General features: G+C 40.9%; 2 protein-coding genes across 3 annotated transcripts in view; both read left to right on the forward strand.

Annotated features, from left to right (window-relative positions):
• Positions 1-13,572, forward strand: part of LOC134331143 (zinc finger protein 609-like) — an 89,411-nt gene extending 75,839 nt beyond the window's left edge. Inside the window, exons 4-9 of one of the 2 annotated variants that reach the window (XM_063012428.1) lie at positions 2,042-2,129; positions 3,750-6,048; positions 6,645-6,969; positions 7,933-8,277; positions 9,640-9,718; positions 11,407-13,572. In XM_063012428.1, coding sequence (XP_062868498.1) covers positions 2,042-2,129; positions 3,750-6,048; positions 6,645-6,969; positions 7,933-8,277; positions 9,640-9,713 — 3,131 coding nt within the window. In that variant the 3' untranslated portion in view covers positions 9,714-9,718; positions 11,407-13,572. The remainder of the gene's footprint in view (positions 1-2,041; positions 2,130-3,749; positions 6,049-6,644; positions 6,970-7,932; positions 8,278-9,639; positions 9,719-11,406) is intronic. The other variant, XM_063012427.1, reaches the window with a different exon arrangement.
• Positions 13,573-15,253: 1,681 nt separating this feature from the next.
• gramd2aa (GRAM domain containing 2Aa) overlaps positions 15,254-26,844 on the forward strand; it is a 28,107-nt gene continuing 16,516 nt past the window's right edge. The window contains exons 1-2 of the mRNA XM_063013306.1: positions 15,254-15,314; positions 23,956-24,060. Of these exons, the coding sequence (XP_062869376.1) occupies positions 23,966-24,060 (95 nt within the window). The 5' untranslated portion in view covers positions 15,254-15,314; positions 23,956-23,965. The remainder of the gene's footprint in view (positions 15,315-23,955; positions 24,061-26,844) is intronic.

Consider the following 26,844-nt stretch of genomic DNA (forward strand, 5'->3'; position numbering starts at 1 on the left):
GAGTCACCTCACTCTTGCGAACACACGTCGACAAAGCTGCACACCAAAGTAACCCACATTTTCCAGTCGGACTGTTTTAAAAGGTTTTTAGACTGAAAACTGCGTAAATAAAATGTTGAATTCTATTGAATATCGACTGTCCCCCCCCCCATTTGCATACAGCCAATCTATTTTATTAGGCTTTCTGTATTAATCTGTATTTATAGACAATGTTAAAAAAGTTGTCCATTGGTAGTAAATGTGACTTTGATATAAGTGTACATTTTATAGTAAGATTACTAATATATACTTGTGTGGGTGGACTGAATTTAACAGAATATTTTCTTTTATGGTTGAATGATTAATTATCATTGATTGAATCATGATGTTTTTAATGAATCATCAGTATCTTGTATAAAATGTTATAAGTTTAACTTGGCCTACTTTTGGAATTTAATGTCCTAAGGCTGGTGGCTTGTTAATTCACTGTTTATATTTCATTCACTATTAATTGAATTTTATAAGTCTTTATGAATTCAAATGTCCTGTTTGTTCCTGTCAACATGCCAACATTATAACAGTGTATTAAACATTTTTGGATTAATCCTGCTAAAGCATTACTAGGGCAAACTAATCTAAATAACGTCTGATTAGCAAGAGACGTGCGTCTAGTGCTTGTGGCCCATCAAGAGGACAGACAAAAGCTCTGAGTAAAAGCACAAGGCCTGGTTTTGGTTCTAACACGCTAGCCCACCAGTGCGAAGATCTCAAGCTCTTGTCAGATCAGGTATCTACACAGACATTATTGGCTATGTCTGAGGGAGGGCGGGCCAAAGAGATTCCTCATTCCAATCCGTACCTTAATCTGTGTATTGTTCTTAGCTGTATATCTTGTTTATAGTACATTCAAGAATATATTTAACTTCATAGATCTTGTTCATACCACTGCTATTTACCCACTGTAAATAATGTATATCATAGAATACCGTATATCCTGCACTTTCTGGTTAGATGCTAAACTGCATTTCGTTGCCTTGTACTTGTACATGTGTAATGACAATAAAGTTGAATCTAATCTAATCTAATCTAATCTAATGTGGCCTCTGCTGGCTGGTCGAAGGCATCTACACAGAGATTGTGAATAATGGCACGAGCCACCATACAGGAAACTAATTCCTGTGTGAGCCCACATTGTGCAGGTGAAAAGATGTATGTGTTAAGCACGGTCCTCCTTAGTCAGGGTTCGGATCTTGGTAATCGAATACGAATAATTTGAGAAAAGGGGAAATTGCATAAATACGTTTTATAAAAGGGGAAAAGTTATGTTTCTTGATTTCTATGGGAAACCGTGTTAGATATTACTGGAGACTCATCGTGTGTTATTCTTGGAGTGTGCACTCATGAAAAATTCATGTTGGAAAATGAAGTGTCCCTAGCAGTTTCAATGACGTATGTAGTACATTAACCATTACATTCTGAACCTTACCACAGAAACGACTGAGTGTTTTGAAATGCTAAGGGTGCATAAATATCACGTCAGCTGAGTTTATTATTGCTGCAAGAGCAAAATCACAGTGACGCTGTCTGCTCACCCAAACAATTTTGTCTGCTGGAGCTCTTTGATCCTCTGCCTCACACAAGCCTATTAATTCACGTTTGCTGTTTTTTTGCACAGTATTGTGGCTCTAGCAAAAGCAAAGGCAGAGCAGTTTAGCACTGCAAAGTCAGATGTAGGACATCATCAAACAGTTTTCCTTTAGAAATGAGTCACCGCGCACCTTGCAGCGCTCGGCTTCTGTAATCAGGAAGCAGGCAGTAAAAATAGGACTGTTTCGAGAGCGCGGCCCTTCGAAACCTCTATTTGATCTATTTAAATGGGAATGGAACATCTGCCACAGCTGTGTGGGGAATACAGAGAGGGCAGAGCGGCTGCTCATGAATGAGTCACGGGGTTGAAGGAAGATCTCTGCTGTATAATTGTGCCATTGAGCCTTTGTAGGCATGACAAAGAGGGGGAGATTATTCTGGTGCTATAATGAGAATCCTCTTTCATCCTTTTTAGGGATGCTGGTGGTTAATGTGACATGGCGGAACAAGACGTATGTCGGAACGTTGCTGGACTGTACTCGCCATGACTGGGCTCCCCCTAGGTAAGTACAAGTGTGATAATATATCATTTTAGTATCTATACTCCTATTATGTGTGTGTAATGAAACGTTTTAAAGCACAACTCCTACACGTAAGATGTTCTAACACTTCGTCAAATACCTCCTTGAGTTTAATTGGTCTTCAGGTTATACAAAATTAGAATGTAGAACAGGTACATCTCAGGACATGCTAATCTGATGCATTCAGGCCATTCATCCATCCATTGGGCTTAATCTTGGCTGACTGTGACGGGTGCTGCTGTGCAGCTTGATTAAATTCAGGCTCTTCTGCTCTGCTTCCTATCAAGTCTGAAAAGCACAACCTGTGCCCATCTATCAGTTCTCCTTAGACATGGCTCTCTCCTCCCCCCCGTCCCTGGAGCCTCGGTGAGCCAGGTAAATCCCACAGTTCATCTTAACCCTTAGGGATGAGGCCAGACAATCTGCACTGAGACTAGCAGACCGGAATAATAGAAATCTTCTTTCTAGCCAGAGACAGCTATTCAAAAACGACACCCACACTTATGATGGACATTAACATGGTGTATGACATCAAGAGGATTAAGAAAGTTAAATCATTTGAACAAGATATACACTGATCAGCCATAACATTAAAACCACCTCCTTGTTTCTACACTCACTGTCCATTTTATCGGCTTCACTTACCATATAGAAGCACTTTGAAGTTCTATAATAACTGACTGTAGTCCATCTGTTTCTCTACATACCTTTTTAGCCTGCTTTCACCCTGTTCTTCAGTGGTCAGGACCACCACAGAGCAGGTATTATTTAGGTGGTGGATCATTCTCAGCACTGCAGTGACACTGACATGGTGGTGGTGTGTTAGTGTGTGTTGTGCTGGTATGAGTGGATCAGACACAGCAGCACTGCTGGAGTTTTTAAATACCGTGTCCACTCACTGTCCACTCTATTAGACACTCCTACCTAGTTGGTCCACCTTGTAGATGTAAAGTCAGAGACGATCGCTCATCTATTGCTGCTGTTTGAGTTGGTCATCTTCTGGACCTTCATCAGTGGTCACAGGATGCTGACTACAGGGTGCTGTTGACTGGATATATTTTTGGTTGGTGGACTATTCTCAGTCCAGCAGTGACAGTAAGGTGTTTTAAAACTTCATCAGCACTGCTTTGTCTGATCCACTCATACCAGCACCACACACACTAACACACCACCACCATGTCAGTGTCACTGCAGTGCTGAGAATAATCCACCACCCAAATAATACCTACTCTGTAGCGGTCCTGGGAGAGTCCTGATCATTGACGAACAGCATGAAAGGAGCTAACAAAGCATGCAGAGAAACAGATGTACTACAGTCAGTAATTGTAGAACCACAAAGTGCTCCTATATGGTAAGTGGAGCTGATAAAATGGACAATGTGTGTAGAAACAAGGGGGTGTTTTAAAATCAAGATGTGCCTAATGATTTTCAGAGCCTGACTAAATTTAAAACATCAACCAATGTCTCTTTAATGCTGTTTTATTTTTGTTTTTAAAAATCTGGCTTTTTTTTAAATACCTTTCAAAATGAGTCTAGCATGAGTAATTTATTATTTAAATAATAATATAAATATAATATAAATAATAAATGACAACGTTTCAGGTTCTGTGAATCCCCTACAAGCGACATGGAGATGAAGCCTGGCCGCGGCCGAGGTAAGAGAATGCGTCCCAACAGCAACACACCGGTCAATGAGAACAGCAACTCGTCTGACAACAAGGGCAGCAACAGTAGCAAGACCAGAGCCAGCTCCAACAGCAAAGGTCGGCGTGGGAGTCAGAACTCGTCCGAGCGAAGGACTCCACCTAACAGCAACACGGAAGACATAAAAGCCAGCCCTTCCTCAGCCGGCAAGCGAAAGAACAAACCTGCTTCTGACATGGAGCCCAATTCCAGCTCTGAGGACACTAAAGGAAACAAGCGCATGAGAACTAACTCTAACAGCGTCGTAACTCCAGGACTTTCTATACCTACTATAAAGACAGAGTGTCTTCCTCCTCCTCTAGACCGCAACTGCCCCTCACCAGTACTTATTGACTGCCCATACCCTAACTGCAACAAGAAGTACAAGCATATCAATGGCCTGAAGTATCATCAGGCTCGTGCCCACAACGATGATGATATCAAGCTGGACATGGACGGAGACAGCGAGTATGGAGAGGAGTCCTCGCTCCACCCGGATCCTGGGAGCTGTAACGGGGCCTCGGTCTCCCAGAAAGGATCCCTTTCCCCTGCACGCTCAGTCACTCCGAAAGGTCGAGGATTTGATGCACGGAGCTCATCTCCTTCCCCTGGTAAATTTGGCTCCAAGTCTAAAAAGAAAAATGGAGAAACGGATGTAGAGGCTTGCAGCATTCCCATGGATGGCTGTGAGGATGGCCCTTCCCTTACTGATGACGCCAGCAACGATGGCATGGAGGACAAGAAGGTAAAAAAGTCCAATTGTGGCAGCAAGCCTGATAAGCTGGCCCAGAAGAACATGAAACCCTCCAGGCCAGTGGCATCAGCCATGCCTTCACAGCAGATGTACTCCCTGCAGCCAACACCATTCAGCTCTGGGAGTCCCAGTCATCCTCCAGGAATGAGTCAGATGATGCAAGGCATTCCTAAAAGCCCCCAGATAAAAGGCATTCAGTCGAAGCCTGCCGTGCCTGGAGACACATCTCCAATGAGCCAGGGTGGGGGGAGTGTTAAGGACAAAAAGAAAAAAGACAAGAAAAAGAAGGAGGCTGGTAGAGATGGAGACAGCCCCAAGCCTTCAGGTAAGGGAGGTAAATCCGAAGGGGGGAAAAGCCCTTACTCAGAGTCATCTGATCCTGGAAACAGAAGCGAAGGCCATTTAAATGGCTCTTCAGACCTTCACCAGAGTCGTCTAGCCAGCATTAAGGCTGAGGCAGATAAGATCTACAGCTTTACAGACAATGCGCCCAGTCCATCCATTGGTGTGGCAAGCCGTATAGACAGTACCGGGCAGCCCCACACTCCCCTCCATGCTGTCACTCAGAATGGGGCTGATAACTCTTCAGTGAAGACAAACAGTCCTGCATACTCTGATATCTCTGATGCCGGAGAGGATGGTGAGGGCAAGGTCGAAGGTGTCAAGAAAACAGAGGATCAGGCAGTAAGGGAAGGGGCCAAAAAGGCACTCTTTCCCTCCCAGGCAACAAATAAGGAGTCACCTTATTACACTGGCTATGACGACTACTACTCTCCAAACTACCCTCATCATAGCCCAGGTAGTGCTGCTGCGGCTCCCCTAATGGATGGTCAAGCTGTGAAAATAAAGAAAGAGGAAGAGCCGGAGTTGATTGAGAAAAAGCTGAAGCCGGAGGTTCAGGAGGAACGTAAACCAGATGTTGCCCCAAGTCAACCTCACCAACAACAACAGCAGCAAGCCTCTGTCATTCAGCAACGTTCCAACATGTACATGCAGCCTCTCTACTACAGCCAGTACTACGTTCCCCCATACGGTTACTCAGACCAGGTCTATCACAACCACCTTATGAACACTAATCCAGCCTACAGGCAGCAGTACGAGGAGAAGCAAAGACTGATGGCAGAGCAGCACCGATCAGTCAAGAGCGACACAGGCATGAAGGAGCGAGAAGCCTCCATAAAGGAGGACTGGAAACAAAAGGGTCCTGTTCCTCCTGGACTTACGAAAGCACCAAGTCTGTCAGACCTTGGGAAGTCACAGGCACCCAGCAAGCAAAGAGACCCCTCTTCTGAGCCAGCCAAGTCAGTCATTATCCCCAAAGGAGAAGAAGCTAAGCTCCAGCCCCAACAGGCTGAGGGCTTAAAGGTAAAGCTCAGTGAAGGTGGCCATCATGGCAAGGAGGACTCTAAAACAGGAATGGAGTCTGCAAGGCCAGGCATGGAGCAGTCCATGTGGTACAGACAGGTAAAGAACACCTCAGATCGTTTCACTTGTTCAGCTCTTGAATCAACGCCTTAAATTTGTTGGTACCACGTAAAATTGTACCAACTTTTTAGAAAAACATGGGCAATCTGGTGGCACAGCGGTTCAATTCGCTTTCTCACGACCACTAGGATTTTAAACTCTTGGGTTTAAACCCCAGCTGTTATCAACCGACTGGGTTCCTACACAGACACACGATTGGCCGTGCCTCTAGTGTGGTGGGACATAGGTCTAAGCAGGGTTCCTCGGCACTTTCACAGATCACGGATTGCAGTGATCAGCGATACTGCACTCTGTGAGACCCCGTCCCTGGCAGATGAAAAAAAAGTGACAACCACTCCTCGATTGGCAGGGACGAGAGACAAATCAGAGTTCAGCTCTTGAATCAGCGCCTTAAATCTGTTGCTACCATGTAAAATTTAACCAAAACCTTTGTATACTGATATTAGTACCAAGTCCCGAGTCCTAGGCTTATATATCAAGTTTCTTACTGTCTTTATATAGTTTTATACTAAAGTGAATTAATTTCTGTACCGAATCCTAAATCACTTAATAGTGTGCCTGTTTTTTTTAACCAGTATCCTGAAAGTCAGAGGCAGGCTGAAGAGGAGCGCGAGCGTGATCGCGAGAGGAAGAACAAAGACGACAGGCCACGACCCAAGGAGTCCAGTTCCAAAGAGGAGAACAAGGACTGTGCTGATCGTCCATCCGCTCTTGCTTCTGAGGATTACCGAGGAGCAGGGAAAGACCCTCGGGCGAACGCTCACATGCCTTTCTCCTCCAGCCTGGCCCAGCAACAGCCCTACATGCACTACATGCACGGCTATCCCTACGGGCAGGGCTATGACCCTAACCACCCTGGATATAGAGGGATGCCCTCGGTCATGATGCAGAACTTTCCAGGTAGGATTTGAATAGTTTTCTGAATGGTGTATTATACAGATTTGTTCAAATTAAATTGTAAGCTGTTGAACGTTGCTCAACATCAGTGCTCGTAGGGGCCGGTTCTAATCACCACCTGACAGCTATTTGTCATGTTGTAACAACTCGAGTTATTTTTTTCTCTATTACTGCACTGCCAAACCTTTGGCAACAGTGAAGGGTGTGAATACAAGCCAGCGAAAATAGCTACTGGAGTAAAGCCACAGTGTGGATTTCTGTTTCCATTGACTTTATTTCACTTAAAGGTGAAGTGCTTTTACTTAATAAAGTGCCAAATGCCAAGTGTGAGTACAAAAATCCTATAAATAAAATTGTAAGTACATATTGATTATTACATTGCTCAGATTATTATTATGCAAATTAAGGCTCACATACTGAAATCCCATTTGTGTCTACATTGTCTATACTTTATTAGCTGTTTATTAGCTTTTAGTTAACCAGCTTGCTATTAGGGATGTTAAGGAATATCCCATCCACCGCCCCAAACCCTCAAAGGATCTGGTGGCACAGTGGTCCAGTCTGCTAGCCCACTACTACTAGGATTTTAAACTCTTGGGTTTGAATTCCAGCTGTGTTATCGACCGACTGGGTGCCTACAGATACACGATTAGCTGTGTCTCTAGTGTGGAGGGACATGAGTTGAATCAGGGTTCCTCGCGCGTTCCATGGATCACAGATCAGCAATATTGCACTCTGTGAGACCCCGTCGCTAGCAGGTAAAAGAAGGAAAAGTGACATCCACCCCTCACTTGGCAGCAGAGGTGGCATCAGTGACAAGAGACAAATCGGCTCCAATTGGACACAACTGAATTGGGTGAAAAAGGGAAAAATAAATAAATCTGTAAGAGATTGTATTAATTACATTGACATTGTCAGGGTGCAATTCCAGTCAGCTGTCACCAACAGTATGACTTTCCCTTTCAGGTTCCTATCTACCAGCTAGTTACCCATTCTCGCCCTATGGCGGCAAGATGGGCGGAAGCGAAGAAGGTGAAAAATTGCGCGCCAGTCCCACAGTCAGCAGCAAGTCCTCCTCGGAGGCCAAAGCTCTGGACATCCTGCACCAACACGCCAACCAGTACAAGAGCAAATCTCCTACAGTCAGCGAGAAACCGCCACACGAGAGAGAGCGGGAGAGGGACAGAGAGAGGGAACGAGATAGAGAAATGGACCGACCTCGATCGTCTCCTTCACATCGCATCATGCCATCCCATCACCATCTGGGTTATCCGCTTGTATCTGGCCAGTATGACCTGCCCTATGCCCCAGGTTAGCCCACCACCCATTACTTACCACAAGTGTAAATAATGTTTACAAATGTAAACAGAAAATTATACACACAGTTTCCTTCTAGAAATTACAGTCTGATCATGTAAAAACATCAATAAAAAGTAACCAATGAGTTTTAGGTATTGAATTTATTTCACTTAATTGACAATAACACTCACTGACCAGTGAAACACCTGCTTATTTGTGTAATTATTTTAACACCCAGACCTGGGGCAGCAGCACAATGCAAAAAATTCTACATCAGTCTATATACATAGTTTTTGGTGTTCGAGTTTGTCAGAAATAAACTTTATACATGGTGGTGTAAATAACAAAAAACATCCAGAGAGCGGCAGTGTTTGTTCCCAAGAAACAAAGAGTTTGTTGTAGGGGCAAGAACCAGCGACATTCCTACTACTTGTATAGTCCCTTCTGCTGCTGAGCCACCACTGATCTAAATGTACAAATGCCATGAAAGCAGTAATAGCTGGATAGGTTGCCAGATTTTATACATGACAACATTGGTCATGCCAGGATATCGTGAGAGAGCGGCAGTTCCTTGGGAACATTTTTGTTAATTGGAGAGGTGGGAGGAAAATGGCCGGACTGGGTTGAACTGACAATAGCTTTGGTAACTGATCATACCTTAGTGTGCAAAAAGTGCCCCAGAAGGCATATCATGTCTTAACACGATGGCAATTTGGCTACATAAGGTAATGAGGGTACTTGAGGTAATAGTGTTGACAGGTTACTCGTCACATTGTAGACCACTTTATACCAACTGAGCATTCAACGTCCATGTGCATCCTATTATAGCTACAACATGCCCATCATATAATGGCAGATCGAAGCATGATTATGCACCATGTCAAAGCAAACGTCATGTCAGACTGGTGTTCAGACATGTGTTCAGACATGTGTTCAGTCTGCTTTAATGGCCTCTCCAGTCACCATCTGATTTCAGTAGGGCACCTTTGGGATGTGGTAGAACAATAGACGAACGGCGTGACCGTGCAGCTGACTAATCTGCAATTGTGATGCAACCCCGTCCACATGGATCAAAATCTCAAAGGGCCGTTTCCGACACTTTGTGAAATCTGTGCCACGAAGAACTGCAAGCTGTTATGAGAGAAAAGGAGGTCCTGTGCAGCATGAGTAGTGTTCCTAATAAGGCGAGCAGCTAGTGTATGTGCTCATACAGTGTATTGTATGGAAATCTACCCGCTGTGAGCTGGCTCGGTTTGAGCACCTCTGTGCCAAAGCATTTGAAATGGTTTCGTTTTATGATGACTTGTGTTGAGCTGCTCCAGGAATGTGGCACTTATATATATATATATATTTTTTTTTCATTTGTTTTCACAGGCCTGTCGTCGTCAGCTATTGTTGCCAGTCAGCAGGCTGCAGCCCCCTCCCTCTACCCACCAGCACGGAGGTGAGAATGGTAAGACAAACAGCTAGCGAACACCAAGCACTAAAAAAGGCAGGAGTGTGTAAAGTGTGTATATGAGGGGTTGTTAAGAATTCGTTTGAGATTCCTGGTTGCTAACTGCAGTACATCTTTACATCTGCTTTAGATCTGCTTTGCACAATAAAGGCTTTTACCTAGCAGGCGTTTTTCTCAGGTTACAAAATTGCCTGATAACGAACTGATCTCTACAGTGGTGTGTGTACATGTGCTAGCAGGGAGGTGGGAAATAGCTTTTCTGACATACACAGTTGCACAGCCCTGAAGCATTGTGATCATTTCAATGTGACTAGACTGAGATTTTTAAAAGCTAAGCGCCAGTGGATTTCTTTGATATGAGCTCACACTGACACCTAGTGGATCAGTAAAGCATTGTCTCTGCAGGGATTTGGATATGTTTAGGTTAAAGAGAAGAAAAACATCTGCTCTTGACACATGTTAAACTGATTTGGGAATGTGTTGTATGAAGAATTTGCTGTCCAGAGTGAAGTGTATGAATACACTGATCAGCCATAACATTAAAACCACCTCCTTGTTTCTACACACACTGTCCATTTTATCAGCTCCACTTACCATATAGAACCATATTGTAGTTTTACAATTGCTGATTGTACTCCATCTACATGGACTTCTATATGGTCAGTTGGAGCTGTTAAAAGTTACAGTGAGTGTAGAAAGGATTGGCCCCCTGTCCAGGGTATTCCTGCCCAGTGTTTCCCAGGTGCTTGTCAGTGCCAGTCCCAAACCCAAATAAAATAAGGAAGGGTTGCATCAGGAAGGACATGCGACCTAAATTGCTGACAAATCGGGTTTGTGGATTGGAATGAACAGCTGTTGCGACCCTCTAAATTTGGGAGCAAAAAAAGAACGCCATTGTTATAAATACATATACATGCATACAGTACGACAATACAACAATAAGAAATTATTTTTTTACAAGTTGGGGTCAGAGCACAGTGTCAGCCAGCGTATGGTGCCCCTGGGGCGAAGGCACAACCTTTTTATTGATGGAGCTTTATCCACTGATCTACCTCTTAATAATAACATTTATAGGTATGTTACAATAAAATAAAAAAAGCAATGATTTGTAACTTGTAAACCTTCCTGAAATCACACCCTAAGTGATCAAAAAACAAAATTACACATTGATGGGGCAAGAACCAGTGACCTTCCTGCTACTAGTATATTCCCTTAAATGCTGAGTTAGGGCGTGTTAGGGCAGTGGGTAGCACTGTCGGCGCACAGCAAGGAGTTTGCAAAACTCAAGTGTAAAACATGACATTAAAATCCAAACAAACAAACATAAATGCTGAGTTACCACTGCTCTAAATGTATAAATGCCCTATAAGTAGTGCACAAGGGTTGCCAGATTTTAGACGTGACAACAGTGAAAATGCCAAGCTATGTTGGATATTTATATTTACATATACAGTTGAAGCTCTTGTACAGTGACTTACAGTTAGACATGATACAGTCAAGCAGTTAAGGGCTTGTGCTGATCCCATACTTAAAATAACAGCTTGGTTTGTTCTTTTACACAGTGCTTAATGTAGGGCCAACCCAGGCACTTAAGACAGTAACCATAAAAGAAACATGACTGCCTTTAAATAATGTATACTCATTAAATAATGTATACTCACATTGTTTTCCTTTCTTTTTTCTAGGGCACCGTGACTGACCTAAACCTCATCTTTACAAATGCACATGTGACTGGATCACATGGGGAAGTATATGGAGTTCATTTAGACATCAGTTGAATGGTGTTTCTATATTTTTGTTTGTTTTTTCTGCCGGAATGCGTGGCAGACCGATGTTTTCTTAGCATTCGTACCTCGTAGCCCACTGAGGACTGTGTGACGGGTTCAAAGCCATCCTGCATCCACCTCAGCCTGCCGGCCTGCTCGAGTGAACGGAACTGAACCGAACTGAACTTTCTTTAAACTGAGGGAGGCTTGAGGTCCATTGTGAGAATGTCTGACTGGATTGCGCTCCTGCACACAGAGTACGGTGGGAAGCAGAGGCTCAGACCGGTGGGTGAAATGAGAAAGACTGAACAGTTTATCACATTGAAATGGTTGAAGTTGTTTCCTGTTATTTTAAGTGCAAACCCTTGCACCATGTGACTCCTGTCTTGTTTTCTTTTGTTTTTGTAACAGTTTATCATCTTAAATGTAACTGGTGGCAGTTCCTCACATAGTTGTCTGCGCCACACGCCTCAAGACTGCTTTTATTTTCAGGAGGGTCCGTTTTTACTACGCCCAATTATTAGGTTCACTTCAATGCCAGAGTCTTTTAATATATTTTCACTTTTAGTACATAAATGGAGGTTAATTTCAAGTATTTATTGAAGTACCTGGCAGGTCTGTTGTTGCATTTTGGTTTTCTAGAGTGATGCCCATTCTCTTTCAGTGCATGCCCAGTGTAGATTCGGAACTGATGGAATGTCACTCTTTCCTCGGATGGACCAGACTTTTTGGTTAAAGCGTCAGTTCAGTGATCAGTTCAGCACTTCATTCTGCCTCAGACCTTCTCCCTGGCTTGATTGCCCATGTTTTAAAGTGACTAGTCGATAATGTGACGAGACAGCTGGGACAGTATGTGAACTGTGTTCTGTCGTTCCTTCCGGCTGAGTGACACCAGAGAAATTGTTTGCTCTGTGTTTGCTTGCATGGGGCCCATTCGCTTCCTTGATTCGTATTTTTGAAGTGACGTGCCGGTTCAAATAAAGTGTTTTGGAGTTTTTATACATTTTTATTTCCAATAATGGTTTTAACAGCCAGTGTGTGTCATGTTGGTCAGCATGGTGTACTATAGCACTAAAAATGTAACTGTGTCCTCTCAGGCAAAGCAAGCTTTGTTATTTCACCTTTGTTTTGCTGTTGTATTGCAGTTTTGCTCTGTACACACAATACAGTGTATGTATAAGTGCAGAGGATTTTTTTTAAGGAGACTGGGCAACCATCCACTTTTCTGGTGTTTTAAAATCATTTTTTTGGTAGTTTTTTTGGGAAACGCGGGGCTTATTACATTATCCCTTTACTCCTCTGTTCTGTACACACACTTTTTTGTAAGAAAATTAAGCAAGGTCCACTTTGAATTTTGGTTGCCAATAATAATGCACAAAATATCAGTTTATTGTAAGCTATATTTGAAACCGTATACCACAATAGGCCCACGTTAGGTTTTCTAATAAAAGAAATTCTTTGCAGTATTCTCATGGCCCATGTCCTCAATCTCATATGCAGAATCATTTAGCTGTGCTTTCATCTGGTGCAATGAAAAGCCCTCAGCAGTAACACACTGAGGTACATGGACTGCAGAAGCAAATGGGTTTCATATTGCCCCCCTTAAAGCTGTTATAATAGATTTTCAAGCCCGTTTACTTCAGTTAAAGTGCTCACACTTCATTCACTCACTTTCCGGGAACGAGGTTTGATCTGATGTTGGCATCATGTGTCTCCATTGTACCCTATAAACCCTCTTCAATGGTGCTTAACTGACATAATGTCTGAGGTGGAAGCTGTGCACTACTGCATGCTTTGCATCATTCTTCACACTGGATTCCCAATCGAACTTCATCCCTGTGTCTGTCCCAGCAAGACAAAGTTTTACAAAGTATCAGTCACTGGTACCTAAAGGATGTTTACATTTTTGTTCTGTATGGTTGGGTTTGAAATTTATTCCTCAGTTCACTCACATCCTTCAACACCCTCCTGGATTGTCCTCTTCTATGTAAAGTGTACATTACCATGTTTCTTTTTTTTTATACAATACTGCAACTTGCCTTTGTACATTTAGGCAAAAAAATAAATCTTTTTATGAGACAATCACATCTGTCCTAGTGTGGCTTTCTTCTTTATGCTGTACTTAGCAAATTTGTGTTTGTTTGTTTTTTATGTGAAGTATCTGTGAGGACAAACATTGTGGAATGATGCTGCTGCAATGACGGCTAATAAAATTTGAAAAGTGATTATATTGATTATAATGGTTTAAATTAAAGGTACTGAAACTGTCATACTACCTTGATGGTATCCGCATAAATTGTAGTTATTTAAATAAATAAAATAATAAACTTTTAAAATAGCATTTAAAACGCACCACTAAGCTGCCACTATTCAGCCGTTGTGCAGTAGTAGTGCACATTGTAGGTTGTTTGGAGAAAAGCATCTGCTAAATGCAAATATGCTTAACAAGAGGTATACAATGTGTATACAAGAGGTATTTGGCTACAAACAAAGCTAACAATCTCGCCGTGTCCACGTGGGTTTTCTCCAGGAGCTCCGGTTTCCTCCCACAGTCCAAAGACATGCAAGTGAGGTGAATTGGAGATACAAAATTGTCTATGACTGTTCGATATAACCTTGTGTACTGATGAATCTTGTGTAATGAGTACCATTCCTGTCATGAATGTATCCAAAGTGTAAAACATGCCATTAAAATCCTAATAAATAAACAAACAAACAAAGCTTACAAAGCATGTGTGTTATAAGTTGGTTGACTTGTGGTTGCATCTATAACTGCAACAATAATAAATAAAAAAGACAGGTAAAATATGACATGACGATACATACTTGGGACATTTATCTGCCTCACAGCAAGAAAGTCCTGGGTTCGATCCACAGGTGGGGCGGTCCAGGTCCTTTCTGTGTGGAGTTTGCATGTCCTCCCCGTGTCTGCGTGGGTTTCCTCAGGGAGCTCTGGGTTCCTCCCACAGTCCAAAAGACATGCAAGTGAGGTGAATTGGAAATACAAAATTGTCCATGACTGTTTGATGTTAAACTTGTGATCTGATGAATCTTGTGTTATGAGTAACTCCCCTTTCTGTCATGAATGTAACCATGTGTAAAACATGACGTTAAAATCCCAATAAAACAAACAAACTTGGGACATTTATCAGTTATCATCAGACTGATTTGGGTCAAATCTCCAAAATTAGATTTATGGTTGATTTGATAATTTTGTTACATAATAAAATACAATAAACCCCTTTCCAGTTCCAGTATGTGATTAAACAGGACATAAACCCAAGCCAGTGGCACCGGCAAGACTCTGGTCATGGTAGGTTAGTGTAGCACCAAAGTGCTGCGGAAAAATAAAAGTTGAATATGTTTAAATCTAATCATAAGCCGGGCTTACACTGTTTTTGCTGATTGTTTTGTTGTTCGCCAGTTCCATCTTTGGTTTATTACAATCAACCTCCTATATTTCAGTCCCAAGGTGTTACAGTACACAGCAATACTCCTGGTCTCATTCAGGTTGTGTAATGTGCTCTTTGTCCATGTGAATAGAAGCTGTTAGTGTGCAGCGGTAGAGATTATGTGAGGAGGATTTAGAGCCCAGCAAATAATCTAAAATCTGATTAGTTTTCTGTGAGAAGGGGGGCAGGAAGATGTGCTGAGGTAATGGCTTTCCCCTATGATTCAGCCAGGCCACTTCACAAACATGAAAGGACGTTTATCGTCCTGCTTTCCACATTCCCAGTAGAGATTTGGGATTTCATGGGATGCATGATGTATGCTGCCAGGCCTGAGGAGCCCGATCCACGGGGATCAACCTCATACAGTCGCAAGTGGTGAGACCTGCATTACATTCTGTTTAAAGCATATTTTCTTTGTATATACAAAAATATACATGTTCTCTCTCTCTCTCTCTCTCTCTCTCTCTCTCTCTCTCTCTCTCTTCTCTCTCTCTCTCTCTCTCTCTCTTCTCTCTCTCTCTCTATATATATACAGTATATATATATATGTATATATGTGTGTGTGTGTATGCTTTTTGCTTTGATTGTATCCCTTACATGTTCTGCGATCGATGTTTTACTGGTGTGTCCAGCAGTAAAATAGAAAAAAAAAAATCCAGTAAATGGCTATTGCCATAAATAAAGCAGTTCTTGGACAGTGGAGTAAGAAGAGATTAAAGTAGTCATGACTGCACTCCAGGTGTGTGTTATCTGGCTCATGAGTCACCCAGAGGCCGAGTAAAATATGATTTTTATACACAGTCTAAAGACAGGACACCCAGTGGGTCTTTGTGCACATGTCTGAACCTGATTATATATTGATCACTGTTATTTATTAGCTTTTTAAAAACCTTTTCACTAATGGTGCTGTCTGGCATTGCACACAGTCAACTACAAATTGTTGTTAAAGCTATAGTCAAGGGTAAATATAGGTTAAATAATATGAACATTTATAAGAAGCAGGGCAACAATCCTGCCATACAGCAATTTAGACAATCTGTTAAGTGTTTGGTAATTTTTCAGTATAACAGAAAAGCAAAATGTATGCTCATTTATATGTTTGTGGTTCTGTTCATGCATAGTTTCCATAAACCTTGTCAACAAGTTTCATTACTGTTTTTACTGTGTCTCCATCATATAGTTTCATATTTTCATCATATGTAGGAGATAAACTGTCCATCTAAAAGGAGATAACAGATAACAGGACAGCAAAGTTGACTTTTTATGACCAATTAAGGGTACATTTTGCTCCCTTTTAGGTAAATTCAAAGAAAATCGTGTTTGTTTGTTTGTTTGTTTGTTTATTAGGATTTTAACGTCATGTTTTACACTTTTTGGTTACATTCATGACAGGAAACAGTAGTTTATCTTCACACAAGGTTCTTCAGTTCACAAGGTTATATCGAACACAGTCATGGACAATTTAGTGTCTCCAATTCACCTCACTTGCATGTTTTTGGACTGTGGGAGGAAACCGGAGCACCCGGAGTAAACCCACGCAGGCACGGGGAGAACATGCAAACTCCACACAGAAAGGACCCAGACCGCCCCACCTGGGGATCGAACCCAGGACCTTCTTGCTGTGAGGCGACAGTGCTACCCACTTAGCCACCCAAGAAAATCGTGTAATTCAAAGAAAATAGGTGGTGGTTTGGTGGGTAGTGTGTAGTGTGGTGAAGTCATTCAGAGACACAACAGGTTCTTAATACTTTTCTTAATACTCAATATTCCGAAAGCAATTATATCATTTCTTCGTCCCCCAAACACCCTCATTCTTAATCATAACTGTTACATTTTTGATACTGATGACTAACATTTGTAATGATGATATACACTACATCTTGTAAACTTGTGTATTTTGAACTTTAACCTATCTTTACTGGTAAAATGTTATGTATATGTTTAAATAAACTGAAATCACTGTGGCACTTCAAAGTCAAAGTTTAGCTCATGTGGCAACTGTAATGCTAAAAGTAAATAATTGAGCATTAAAGTCAAAATCATTTTGAATTCCAAGATTGTCTTAAATATTTTATGCTTCCTCTTTGTATGGGTGTATTTTGACCCAAACAGAATAATGTAGTATAGCTATCACTGAGCATCCATAATGCAACAAGATTACAGCTTGTTGGGAATTGAGCTGCTTTTGACACTACAGGCCTTCCACATTCTCCTCAGCGTCTGTCTGTAGGCTAAACACTCTACCAACTGACTTTGTTGTTACATTGTGAAAAGGAAACAAAGTAACAGACATAAGTGCTGTGTCTGTAATCAGACTGGACTTCATTAGAGTAAAATGAGGACTTGTTGTGGTGATAGTGGAGTGAAGGACGCGGTTGGGGTGAAGCAGTAACCGGGCTGTTGGTGAATGAGGTACGGACACTAATGCTCTAGTTTCTCGCGAGAATTGCTGTATATAGAGAACGGGTAGTGTATCAAATCAATAATGCAGTGCACTTCTAACCCCTGAACTCTGATCTTCTCTTAGTGAGCTTGAGTTACAGTGAATTACATTCTTTATTAATGGGCATGTTGGGATTGATGCTGAGAGATGATTTAAATGTTGTTAGAGAATGATTAGGTTTGAATATTATTTAAGTGATATAAATGTTATTTATTAATATATTTAAATGGTTTTAATTATGCCACTGACTATTTTTGTGTCACATTGCTGTAGTCCCTTTAAGCTATATCTTATAACCTGTACATAACGTGTCTTTGCAAAACTTTGGACACCAGTATGTTAAATTCCATGCCTCCATGTGTTGATTGATTAGTTGAATTTAAGTTAACACATCCCAAGGGCGGCACAGTGGCCAAGTGGGTAGCACTGTCGCCTCACACCAGGTGGGGCAGTCCGGGTCCTTTCTGTGTAGAGTTTGCATGTTCTCCCCGTGTCTGCGTGGGTTTCCCCCGGGTGCTCCGGTTTCCTCCCACAGTCCAAAGACATGCAGGTGAGGTGAATTGGAGATACAAAATTGTTCATGACTGTGTTCGATATAACCTTGAGAAGTGATGAACCTTGCGTAACGAGTAACTACCGTGTGTCTGTCATGAATGTGACCAAAGAGTGTAAAACATGACGTTAAAATCCAAATAAACAAACAAACACATCCCAAAAAAAGACAGCAGTCGTGCACATGAAATGCAACATGGAATCTGACCTGACCTGTCCTGGACTCAACATTTATTAATTAGGCTTTTCTGATTAATTTAATGTAAGGTCAGTTCTCATTTCAGAGTTTAATTCATGGTTTGGCAGTGGAAATTTGGCTACATAAGTTTAATTACACCAGTTACATTATAAATGCTTTTTTAGAACACAACATGGTTCTTTAATCATCATCCAAAAACATTTACCCCAAAAATGAATCTGGCACTGATAGCCAGTAAATGGGTCTTTTGAAGTGCCTCCAGTGTTTACAGAGCGAAACAAAGGACTGTTGACATCTAATAGAATAAAGTCCTTTGTGTTTAAGTGTGTGTAGGTTTTTTTTACCCACCACCTGCAGCAACAAAGCCCTCACCAATACAGGACGTGTTACGGATGTGGGCAGATATGTTCACCTGCACGTCCCCTACACTTTACTATTTAATAATTTAATTACTATTCAATCTTTACACTAAAACTATACCTCATGCATAGTCATTACAGTTACCAGTTATTCATTTTATGTAAATTACAAGAATCTATCTATCTATCTATCTATCTATCTATCTATCTATCTATCTATCTATCTATCTATCTATCTACACATTAAATACAAATAGGCAATTTGTATAGAAAAAAAATCTGAGTACAGGACAATCAAAAGAACATGCAACATTACAAGACATCTGATAATCTGACAATATGTGATTTAAAAAAAAAAGCATGTCATGTTAAAATAGTGTACTTTTTACATTTACATTTACATTTATTTACTTTTTAAAATGAATATCTTGTTTTTATTATAATTTTAATTTAGGCTTAGTTGTAATGAAGTTTGGCTTTTTAGTTTTTAATTTGTTAATGCAATCATTTTTTCACCCAAAGTAACCCCAAGTGGAAATAGGAAAATTACACGCCAAGGCAAAAAGGCCAAAGGTGAAGTTTGAACCTGAATACCTTAGTGCCAACTTTAAGGGAGAGGTTTGATTTGGTCGATGAATTGTATGATCTGTATCATTACACATACAGTGATTACATGTGATTATCTCCACCCATTTTATGTCAGTTACTTTATTTATTTAATTATTTATATTGTTAGTTTTGGGGTGGCACTACCCTGATACAGCTGGAAGACTGCTTGCTGTACAGCAAGATGGGTCTTGGAATCGAGGTTTGATTCTCACCTCTCACCTTTTTTTGTCTTCTCTTGGTACTTTGACCTCCCAAAATGATGCATGTGTTCATAGTTATGAACATGTGTCTGCTGTCCTGCAATGGTTTGGCCCACTGTTCATTGTGTACTCCTGTTGAATCTCCTTCATCCTCAGCAAGATGAAGCAGATAGTATAAATAACAGCACAAGTGATGCTAATTTTAAGGTATTGTTTCTATTGCTTGTTTAGTTTAAGTTTTTTATTTTATTTTAATATTTTATTTAGTTGTTTTTTTTTTTACTTATGAGAACCCTGATCTGAGCTTCTGAAGACTTGCAGGTGTCCTGCATGATGAAGGTTAATCTCTGGTTTAGAATCTCCTCATTCTCCCTCTGCTCAACATTAGCACATGATTACCAGGCAACAACGTCACAGGACAACAGCTAATCCGTTTAGCATAATCAACTTTTGTGCTCTCTCTTAAAGTGACAATACACCTTTAGAAATAAACTGACCAAATTGCCAAAAAGAACAAGGAGCATTAAGAGGAAAATGCTTTTTTCCTCTTGTTTATAGTGTGTCCGGTTTGAGGTCAGACTAAACACAGTATGTTTGAAAAATGGACCCTGTTCATGCGTGTTCTTGCATATCCTTTGTTTGGTCACTTTACTAATATCAAAACAATTGTGTAAATGATTTCCAATACAAGATGGATTACTAAACATTCTACACAGAGTTGCATAATTTATTACACAGCAAATCCTCAAATTATATTGATCAAGACAAGCATGGTAGGTCTGCACACTCTGGACAGGGCATCACTACAGGAAGACGCAAACATTTACTTGCTTTCTGCATGATTTTGGGATCTTAATGGAAACTGGATTACCATGAGTTAACCCACAATGACAGAAAAACGAGAACATTTCTCACTACCCACGCTGTCTGCTGCACCACCATCACCACTCCAGTGCTGAAATTGCCCCATAAATTTGCTTTAAGTTGTAATAAAAACACAGTAGATGTTGGTGCTGCACATCTGGGATCAGGGTTTGAAACTTGATGATGGCTTTTTTTACTTGGCATGTTTTCCTGGTGTCTTTGTGAGTTTCCTCCAGACACTCACCTTCTAAAATGGTAGGAACTTATCCAGTGGTTATTCCTGTCCTCCTCCGAATGTTCCAAAAATAGTTTCCAGATGCATCATTATCCTGAACAGAATAATGCAGCTTCAGTGTTAATAAACAGATGATCAGGCATATTGCAGTGGCACGGTGAAACAGAAGGTAGTGCTGGGATTGTTCCAAATAATAAACTAAAAATATAAGTTTCTAATTGTATTATTATTATTAACCCAATTGCCGTAAAACCCACCAAATTACTTCTGGTGAAACGGGTTGTTATTATTTCAATGATGTCTGTCTATGTGCAATTATGTGCAATGTGATCTCAATGTGAATAAACTGTAAGCCCCTAAAGCTTAAAGACCATACCTAAACAAACAACCAAGAAGACAAAGGATCTGTAACAGTTGTTCTGGAAAGGTATTAATCAGAGATGGCAGTATAACAAATTCCCAAACTTTGAACATCCCACACAGCACCATCCAATCCTTTATTAAAAACTAAAAGAAAATACACCATCTGTGACTAAAGGTAAGGAGGGTATCAGTCAGAGAGGCAATCAAGTGGCCAAAAATAACATTAAATGAGCTGGAGATATCTACAGCATAGATGAGAAAAGCAAGAACAGAACAACCACAGTATGGACACAACACAGAGCTTGACTTTATGGAAAAAGAACAAAAAAGAAAGCCAATACCAAAATAATATAATCATATACAGTTAGAAACAAAATACATTTTGTCATGAAGGGGCAGTGGAACAAAAGCAAAACCCTAAAACAATTTAGCATTTTACAAATTCACTCATATTAAAATGCCCAAGCAGTGATATGGGTCATTTGTTTCTATAGAAAAGCCTCTATTTGGTCCTTTATTTCATTCTCTCTGCCCTATTCAACAGCAATAGTCTCAGTACAGTCAGTGCAGCTATACAGCAGGAGGCTAATGGCCCCATTCAGGCCATTGCAACGTCTGCAAACAAACATCTGCAGCCCTGGGCTTCACAACAACAAGGCACAGTCACTGATGGATGTGTTTTACTTTAGCCTGAGCTACAAATTTACCACAGCTGGTTTATTCTGGTCACAAACCAGAAAAACACAACATAAACAAGCCAACAGCTACAAGATTCCGCCTTTGATTCCCGCTGCTTTGTGATCTTAGCCAGTGTCCTATAATACGTCTGAGATTCTTCTTTGTTCTGTGAGGGAGTTCCTCCTGCTGAGATCTGATTTGAATGTTTATTAACTTGAACTACGAATTTAATAGGCTTTGTTTAGTCTGGTCATAAACTAGAGCAGACATAACATAAACAAGCCACCATAAACGTGTGTTTTGTGTTTCAGTAATGCTGAGGTGTTTCAGTAATATTCCGGCATATAACTGTATGTTAAAAACCTTTTATAAACCACTGAAGCTGCAGTCTAGTTCTGTAAATCACTTCTGCTAAACGTGATATAAAAATGTCAGCATTAATATTACCATAAAGGATAAAAAGCTGATCTTGAGATTATTTGATTAGGGTCTGTAAGTCTGAAGCCTACTACTATTTTTTTAACTTTATACAATAGATTTTGTGCATATAAATTATATGGCCAAAAGTATGTGGACACCCCTCCAAATGATTAAGTTTGCATATGTTTTGCACAAAGCGAGGTCCATAAGGACATGTAGTTTGGTATGAAGAAACTCCACTGACCTGTACAGACTCTGGCCTCAACCTCAGTGAAGACCTTGCATATATACCAATTAAGCATAACATTATGACCACCTTCCTAATATTGTGTTGGTCCCCCTTTTGCTGCCAAAACAGCCCTGACCCGTTGAGGCATGGACTCCACTAGACCCCTGAAGGTGTGCTGTGGTATGTGGCACCAAGATGTTAGCAGCAGATCCTTTAACTGTAAGCTGCGAGGTGGGGCCTCCATGGATCGGACTTGTTTGTCCACCACATTCCACAGATGCTCGATTGGATTAAGATCTGGGGAATTTGGAGGCCAAGTCAGCACCTCAAACCAGCATTAACTTCTTCAGCAATCTGAGCTACAGTAGCTCGTCTGTTGGATCGGACCACACGGGCCAGCCTTCGCTCCCCTCGTGCCGCCCATGACCCTGTCGCCGGTTTAGCACTGTTCCTTTCTTGGACCACTTTTGACAGATACTGGCCACCAGACCGGGAACACCCCACAAGAGCTGCAGTTTTGGAGATGCTCTGACCCAGTCGTCTAGCCGTCACAATTTGGCCCTTGTCAAACTCGCTCAAATCCTTATGCTTGTTCATTTTTCCTGCTTCTAACACATCGACTTTGAGGATAAAATGTTCACTTGCTGCCTAATATATCCCACCCACTAACAGGTGCCGTGATGAAGAGATAATCAGTGTTAATCACTTAACCTGTCAGTGGTCATAATGTTGTGCCTAGTTGGTGTAAATGTGTATCTTGAACAAGATAGAGTGTGTCTGTGGGCACTAATGTTTTACGAGAAGGCCTGGCTTACAGTTGACATTCCAATTCATCTCAAAGCTATAGGTTCAGTGGGGTTAAAGTGAGGGCTCTGTGCAGGCTGTTCTCTAGTACCAAACTTATTCAACCATGTCTTTATAGACCTCGCTTCATTCACTGGGACACAGTCATGCTGAAACAATAAAAGACCTTTCCCAAACTGTTTGCTGTGTAGTTGTTAGCATATTCAAGGCATCTTCAAAACGAAACGGTGAGGGTGGACATTCAAAGAAAGGGGAAGGAGATTTTCATGTGATGATGATGTGAAAACACCGGTGCATCAGTGGCTATGCGCTTAACCAAAAACACTTTTTTGTTGATGGCATTAAAAAGTTGGTATGACGCTGGGAAAAAGCATCGGAAGGTGACTTCATAGTAAAGTGATGTCATTTGTTTTTAAAAATTCTTAATAAATAGAGTAATTTATTTTAAATAAATTTTTTTTTTTACCCCTCTTAGCAATGGATGTGCCTTAAACACCTGAAATCAATAATTAGAAGGGGTGTCCACATACTTTTGACCATACAGTGTCAGTGTTATGAGCAATGGTTTAAAGAAAGAGTTGTAGCATGAAAGTACAGTATATCTTTACTCTCTTTATATTAATGCCTACATGTTTCTAATATAAAAGCAGGTGGCATAAATAAAGCCTAAGTGGGCTTTTTAAAGCGAGCCTCTCCTCTGTCTTTGCTTACTAAGTTTATTATGCAGCAGTCAAACCTCTCAGGAGAATAAGATAACAAATCAAAAACAGGAAGAGGCCTGTCATTGCACACAGAGATAATTCAATATCACTATAATGAAGATGCCCAATTAGGGACGAATGACGAACAAAGGGTAGAGAACATGCCGTTAATAGGTGGTGTGCACGTTCATGACACCTACAAGAGTGTGTTTTCATGGGTTTTTTTAATGAACCTGGTCATAATTGCTCTGCATGACTCTTAGGAGAATCAGCTGAAGCTGTGTTGGTGTGAAAGTGATTATGTGAGTGTGATGACTTCATGCACACGTATGTAGCTCACGTTTACTTGTTTTCCTTTAGTTCCAACACCATGAGTGACCAGGCTGAGGATGTGAACTTATTAACTCATCAAGGAGTGTCAGAGGCCCCAAAAGAGGAGGATGTACCCAGTGCACCACACTTCAGGCAAGTTACGACAGATGAGTTTTAATGTTAACAGAGAGCTGCATTCTAAATGTTTACAGACACGTGCAAGGACATCTTCACTGTGATGTGGGCATCACTTGTTAAACTGAGCAGTTTCTGTATGTCTGTGCATCTGTGCACACACTGAGGTCCATAATGAAATGGTTTGATGTTTGGAGTTCAGTGTGGTGCAATACCAATGGCATGGACAGAGCCCTGACCTCAAGCTCATTTCACATCATCGGGATTTATTGAAACATGGATTGCAAGTCAGACAACATCCAACATCCATGCCTGACATCACAGAAAGTCTTTTTGTACACAGACACACTCCGACCTTTGCTGAAAGCCTTCTTAGAAAAGTGGAGCCTGTTTTAATGGGCTTTATATTAATGCCCATGGTTTTTGAATATGATGTCCAACAAGCTTTGTGGAATAGTCTTGAAATGTTTGATCTCAGTAATGCTTCTTTTTAGTGACAAGGATTAAATCCTATTAACAAATAAATAAAAATAGAATTAAACCTTGTTTGTCAGAAAGACTCCATTAAAATCGACTGTGGGTTTATTTGGTTATAACTGACCACAACTGGCGACTTCTGGCGATCAGACCTAACATTATGACCACCTTCCTAATATTGTGTTGGTCCCCCTTTTGCTGCCAAAACAGCCCCACAACTGTGATGCACTGTGTATTCTAACACCTTTCTATCAGAACCAGCATTAACTTCTTCAGCAATTTGAGCTGCACTAGCTCATCTGTTGGATTGGACAACATGGGCCAGCTTTCACTCCCCACGTGCATCAGTGAGCCTTGGCCGCCTATGACCCTGTCGTCATTTTACCACTGTTCCTTCTTTGGACCACTTTTAAGATATACTGAACACCCCACAAGAGCTGCAGGTTTGGAGATGCTCTGACCCAGTCGTCTAGCCTTCACAATTTGGCCCTTGTCAAACTCGCTCAAATCCTTACAGTTGTTCATTTTTCCTGCTTCTAACACATCAACTTTGAGGATAAAATATTCACTTGCTGCCTAATATATCCCACCCACTAACAGCTGCCGTGATGAAGAGATAATCAGTGTTATTCACTTGATCTGTCAGCGGTCATAATGTTATGCCTTGTCAGTGTATAGGGCTAGTTTAACTGCCCCCACTAGACTGAACCAGAAATAAGATAGTGGTAAAGTGCATTTGACACTGTATACAGTCAAGCAAGCTTTACATGCGCTTGAAGTTATAATCTGAGAAAGAAACTCCTACTCCAAAATGAAGACCTTAAAGCTTGTTCAGAGTTTTTTCCGTTCATATGGAGAATGAAAAAGCATGAGTACAGACATATTTCAAAAGTGTTTGATGCCCTGGCCAGTACTGGCATCACGTCCTGGCTGTACTGCCACCGTGCCTTTTGTATTTCCAGGTAAACGTTGGACCCATCTAGATAATCAGACCCTCATGTTACTGTGAGGCACTCTTTCCACCACCTGTGTCATCATGCCCACTACCAGTTGTCTTGTGGAAATCTTTTTTTAAACAGCCATATGGAAACACTCTGATTAAAACGATATCTGATTTTCCTGTTAACTGTTTGTGCTGGACTTGATGTTCTGCTCACAAAAGAACTGTGACGACAAGATGAGATTGTGTTATAACTCAAGTCAATGTTTGCCAAGTATTTATATCATATCTACGGTGCACTGAAGTGAAGTGTAATCTGCTGGAACATGTTTTTGCTCAGGATTTGGCTGGGCATCACAATGCTGGCTCTGGCCCTTATCTGTTTCAACAGCAGCAGCCACCTTTACTAAGAAGCTGACTACTTTTTATTTAAGCCTTCCCTTAAGCATTCCTTTATAAACGATCATAGTTAAAAACGCACGTTAAGGAGGGTGCTTCAGGAGACCTGGGTTTAAATCTTAGTGGTTGTTCAACAAACACAGTTCTGAAAGAGAAGAGTCCCTTTATTCCACTTTTTGCTAAAGATGCTGGCTAGAACAGCAGAAAAAAACAGCCTGGCATCTTCGTCAGCACTACTCTCCGGTAAAAAGAAGCGGTTCTGACTAAACATGTGTCAGAGGAGGTTTGTGCTGGCTGCTCAATTGCAAATTTGAATTAATATTAGGAAAATACATCAAGTTTAAACTAGCTACAGCTGCTAACTGTCCTAGACTGTCCTAAACTGTTCTTGAATAAATTGCTAGCAAGACACCTTTGCCAAATGCAAACCATAAACATCAAAAACTGAACATGTCTTTTTAACAATTTAGCTTCTACATATTTTAGCTGTGGCAAATATAAAGTGTGAGGACAAATTATTTTCTATCCTTCTCTTGTAAATGCAATTAAACTTAATTTTTTATTTTAATTGTTAATTTTAAAAAAATCTTCACTCACCAACCAGTTCAAGTTAGCTGATGGCAACAGTATCAGTAAACAATAAAAAATAAATACCACAGGAGTAATGCTGCCTCTTTTGTATGAAATGATGCATAAATTGACAGTTTTCTATTTTCTGAATGTATAAATTAAATTTTTTTTGCATTCTCTGTTTAGATCCTCATTATTGTAGTACAACTGACCACTCCTATAGGGGACAACCACTGTGTTAGTGGTTGACAATGCAAATTTGAACTAGCATTGAACTTTACGTCACAATTTTACCTGGGTCTTGAGAAACTGGGTTTGATACCAGTCACTTTGTCTGCTTGGGTTTTCTGTGCCCTTGCGGGTTTCCTCTGGGTACTTCCCTTCCAAATGTCACACGAGCATGCATTATGTGGACT

Source organism: Trichomycterus rosablanca, chromosome 17 (assembly GCF_030014385.1).
Source record: "Trichomycterus rosablanca isolate fTriRos1 chromosome 17, fTriRos1.hap1, whole genome shotgun sequence".
Lineage (NCBI taxonomy): Eukaryota > Metazoa > Chordata > Actinopteri > Siluriformes > Trichomycteridae > Trichomycterus > Trichomycterus rosablanca.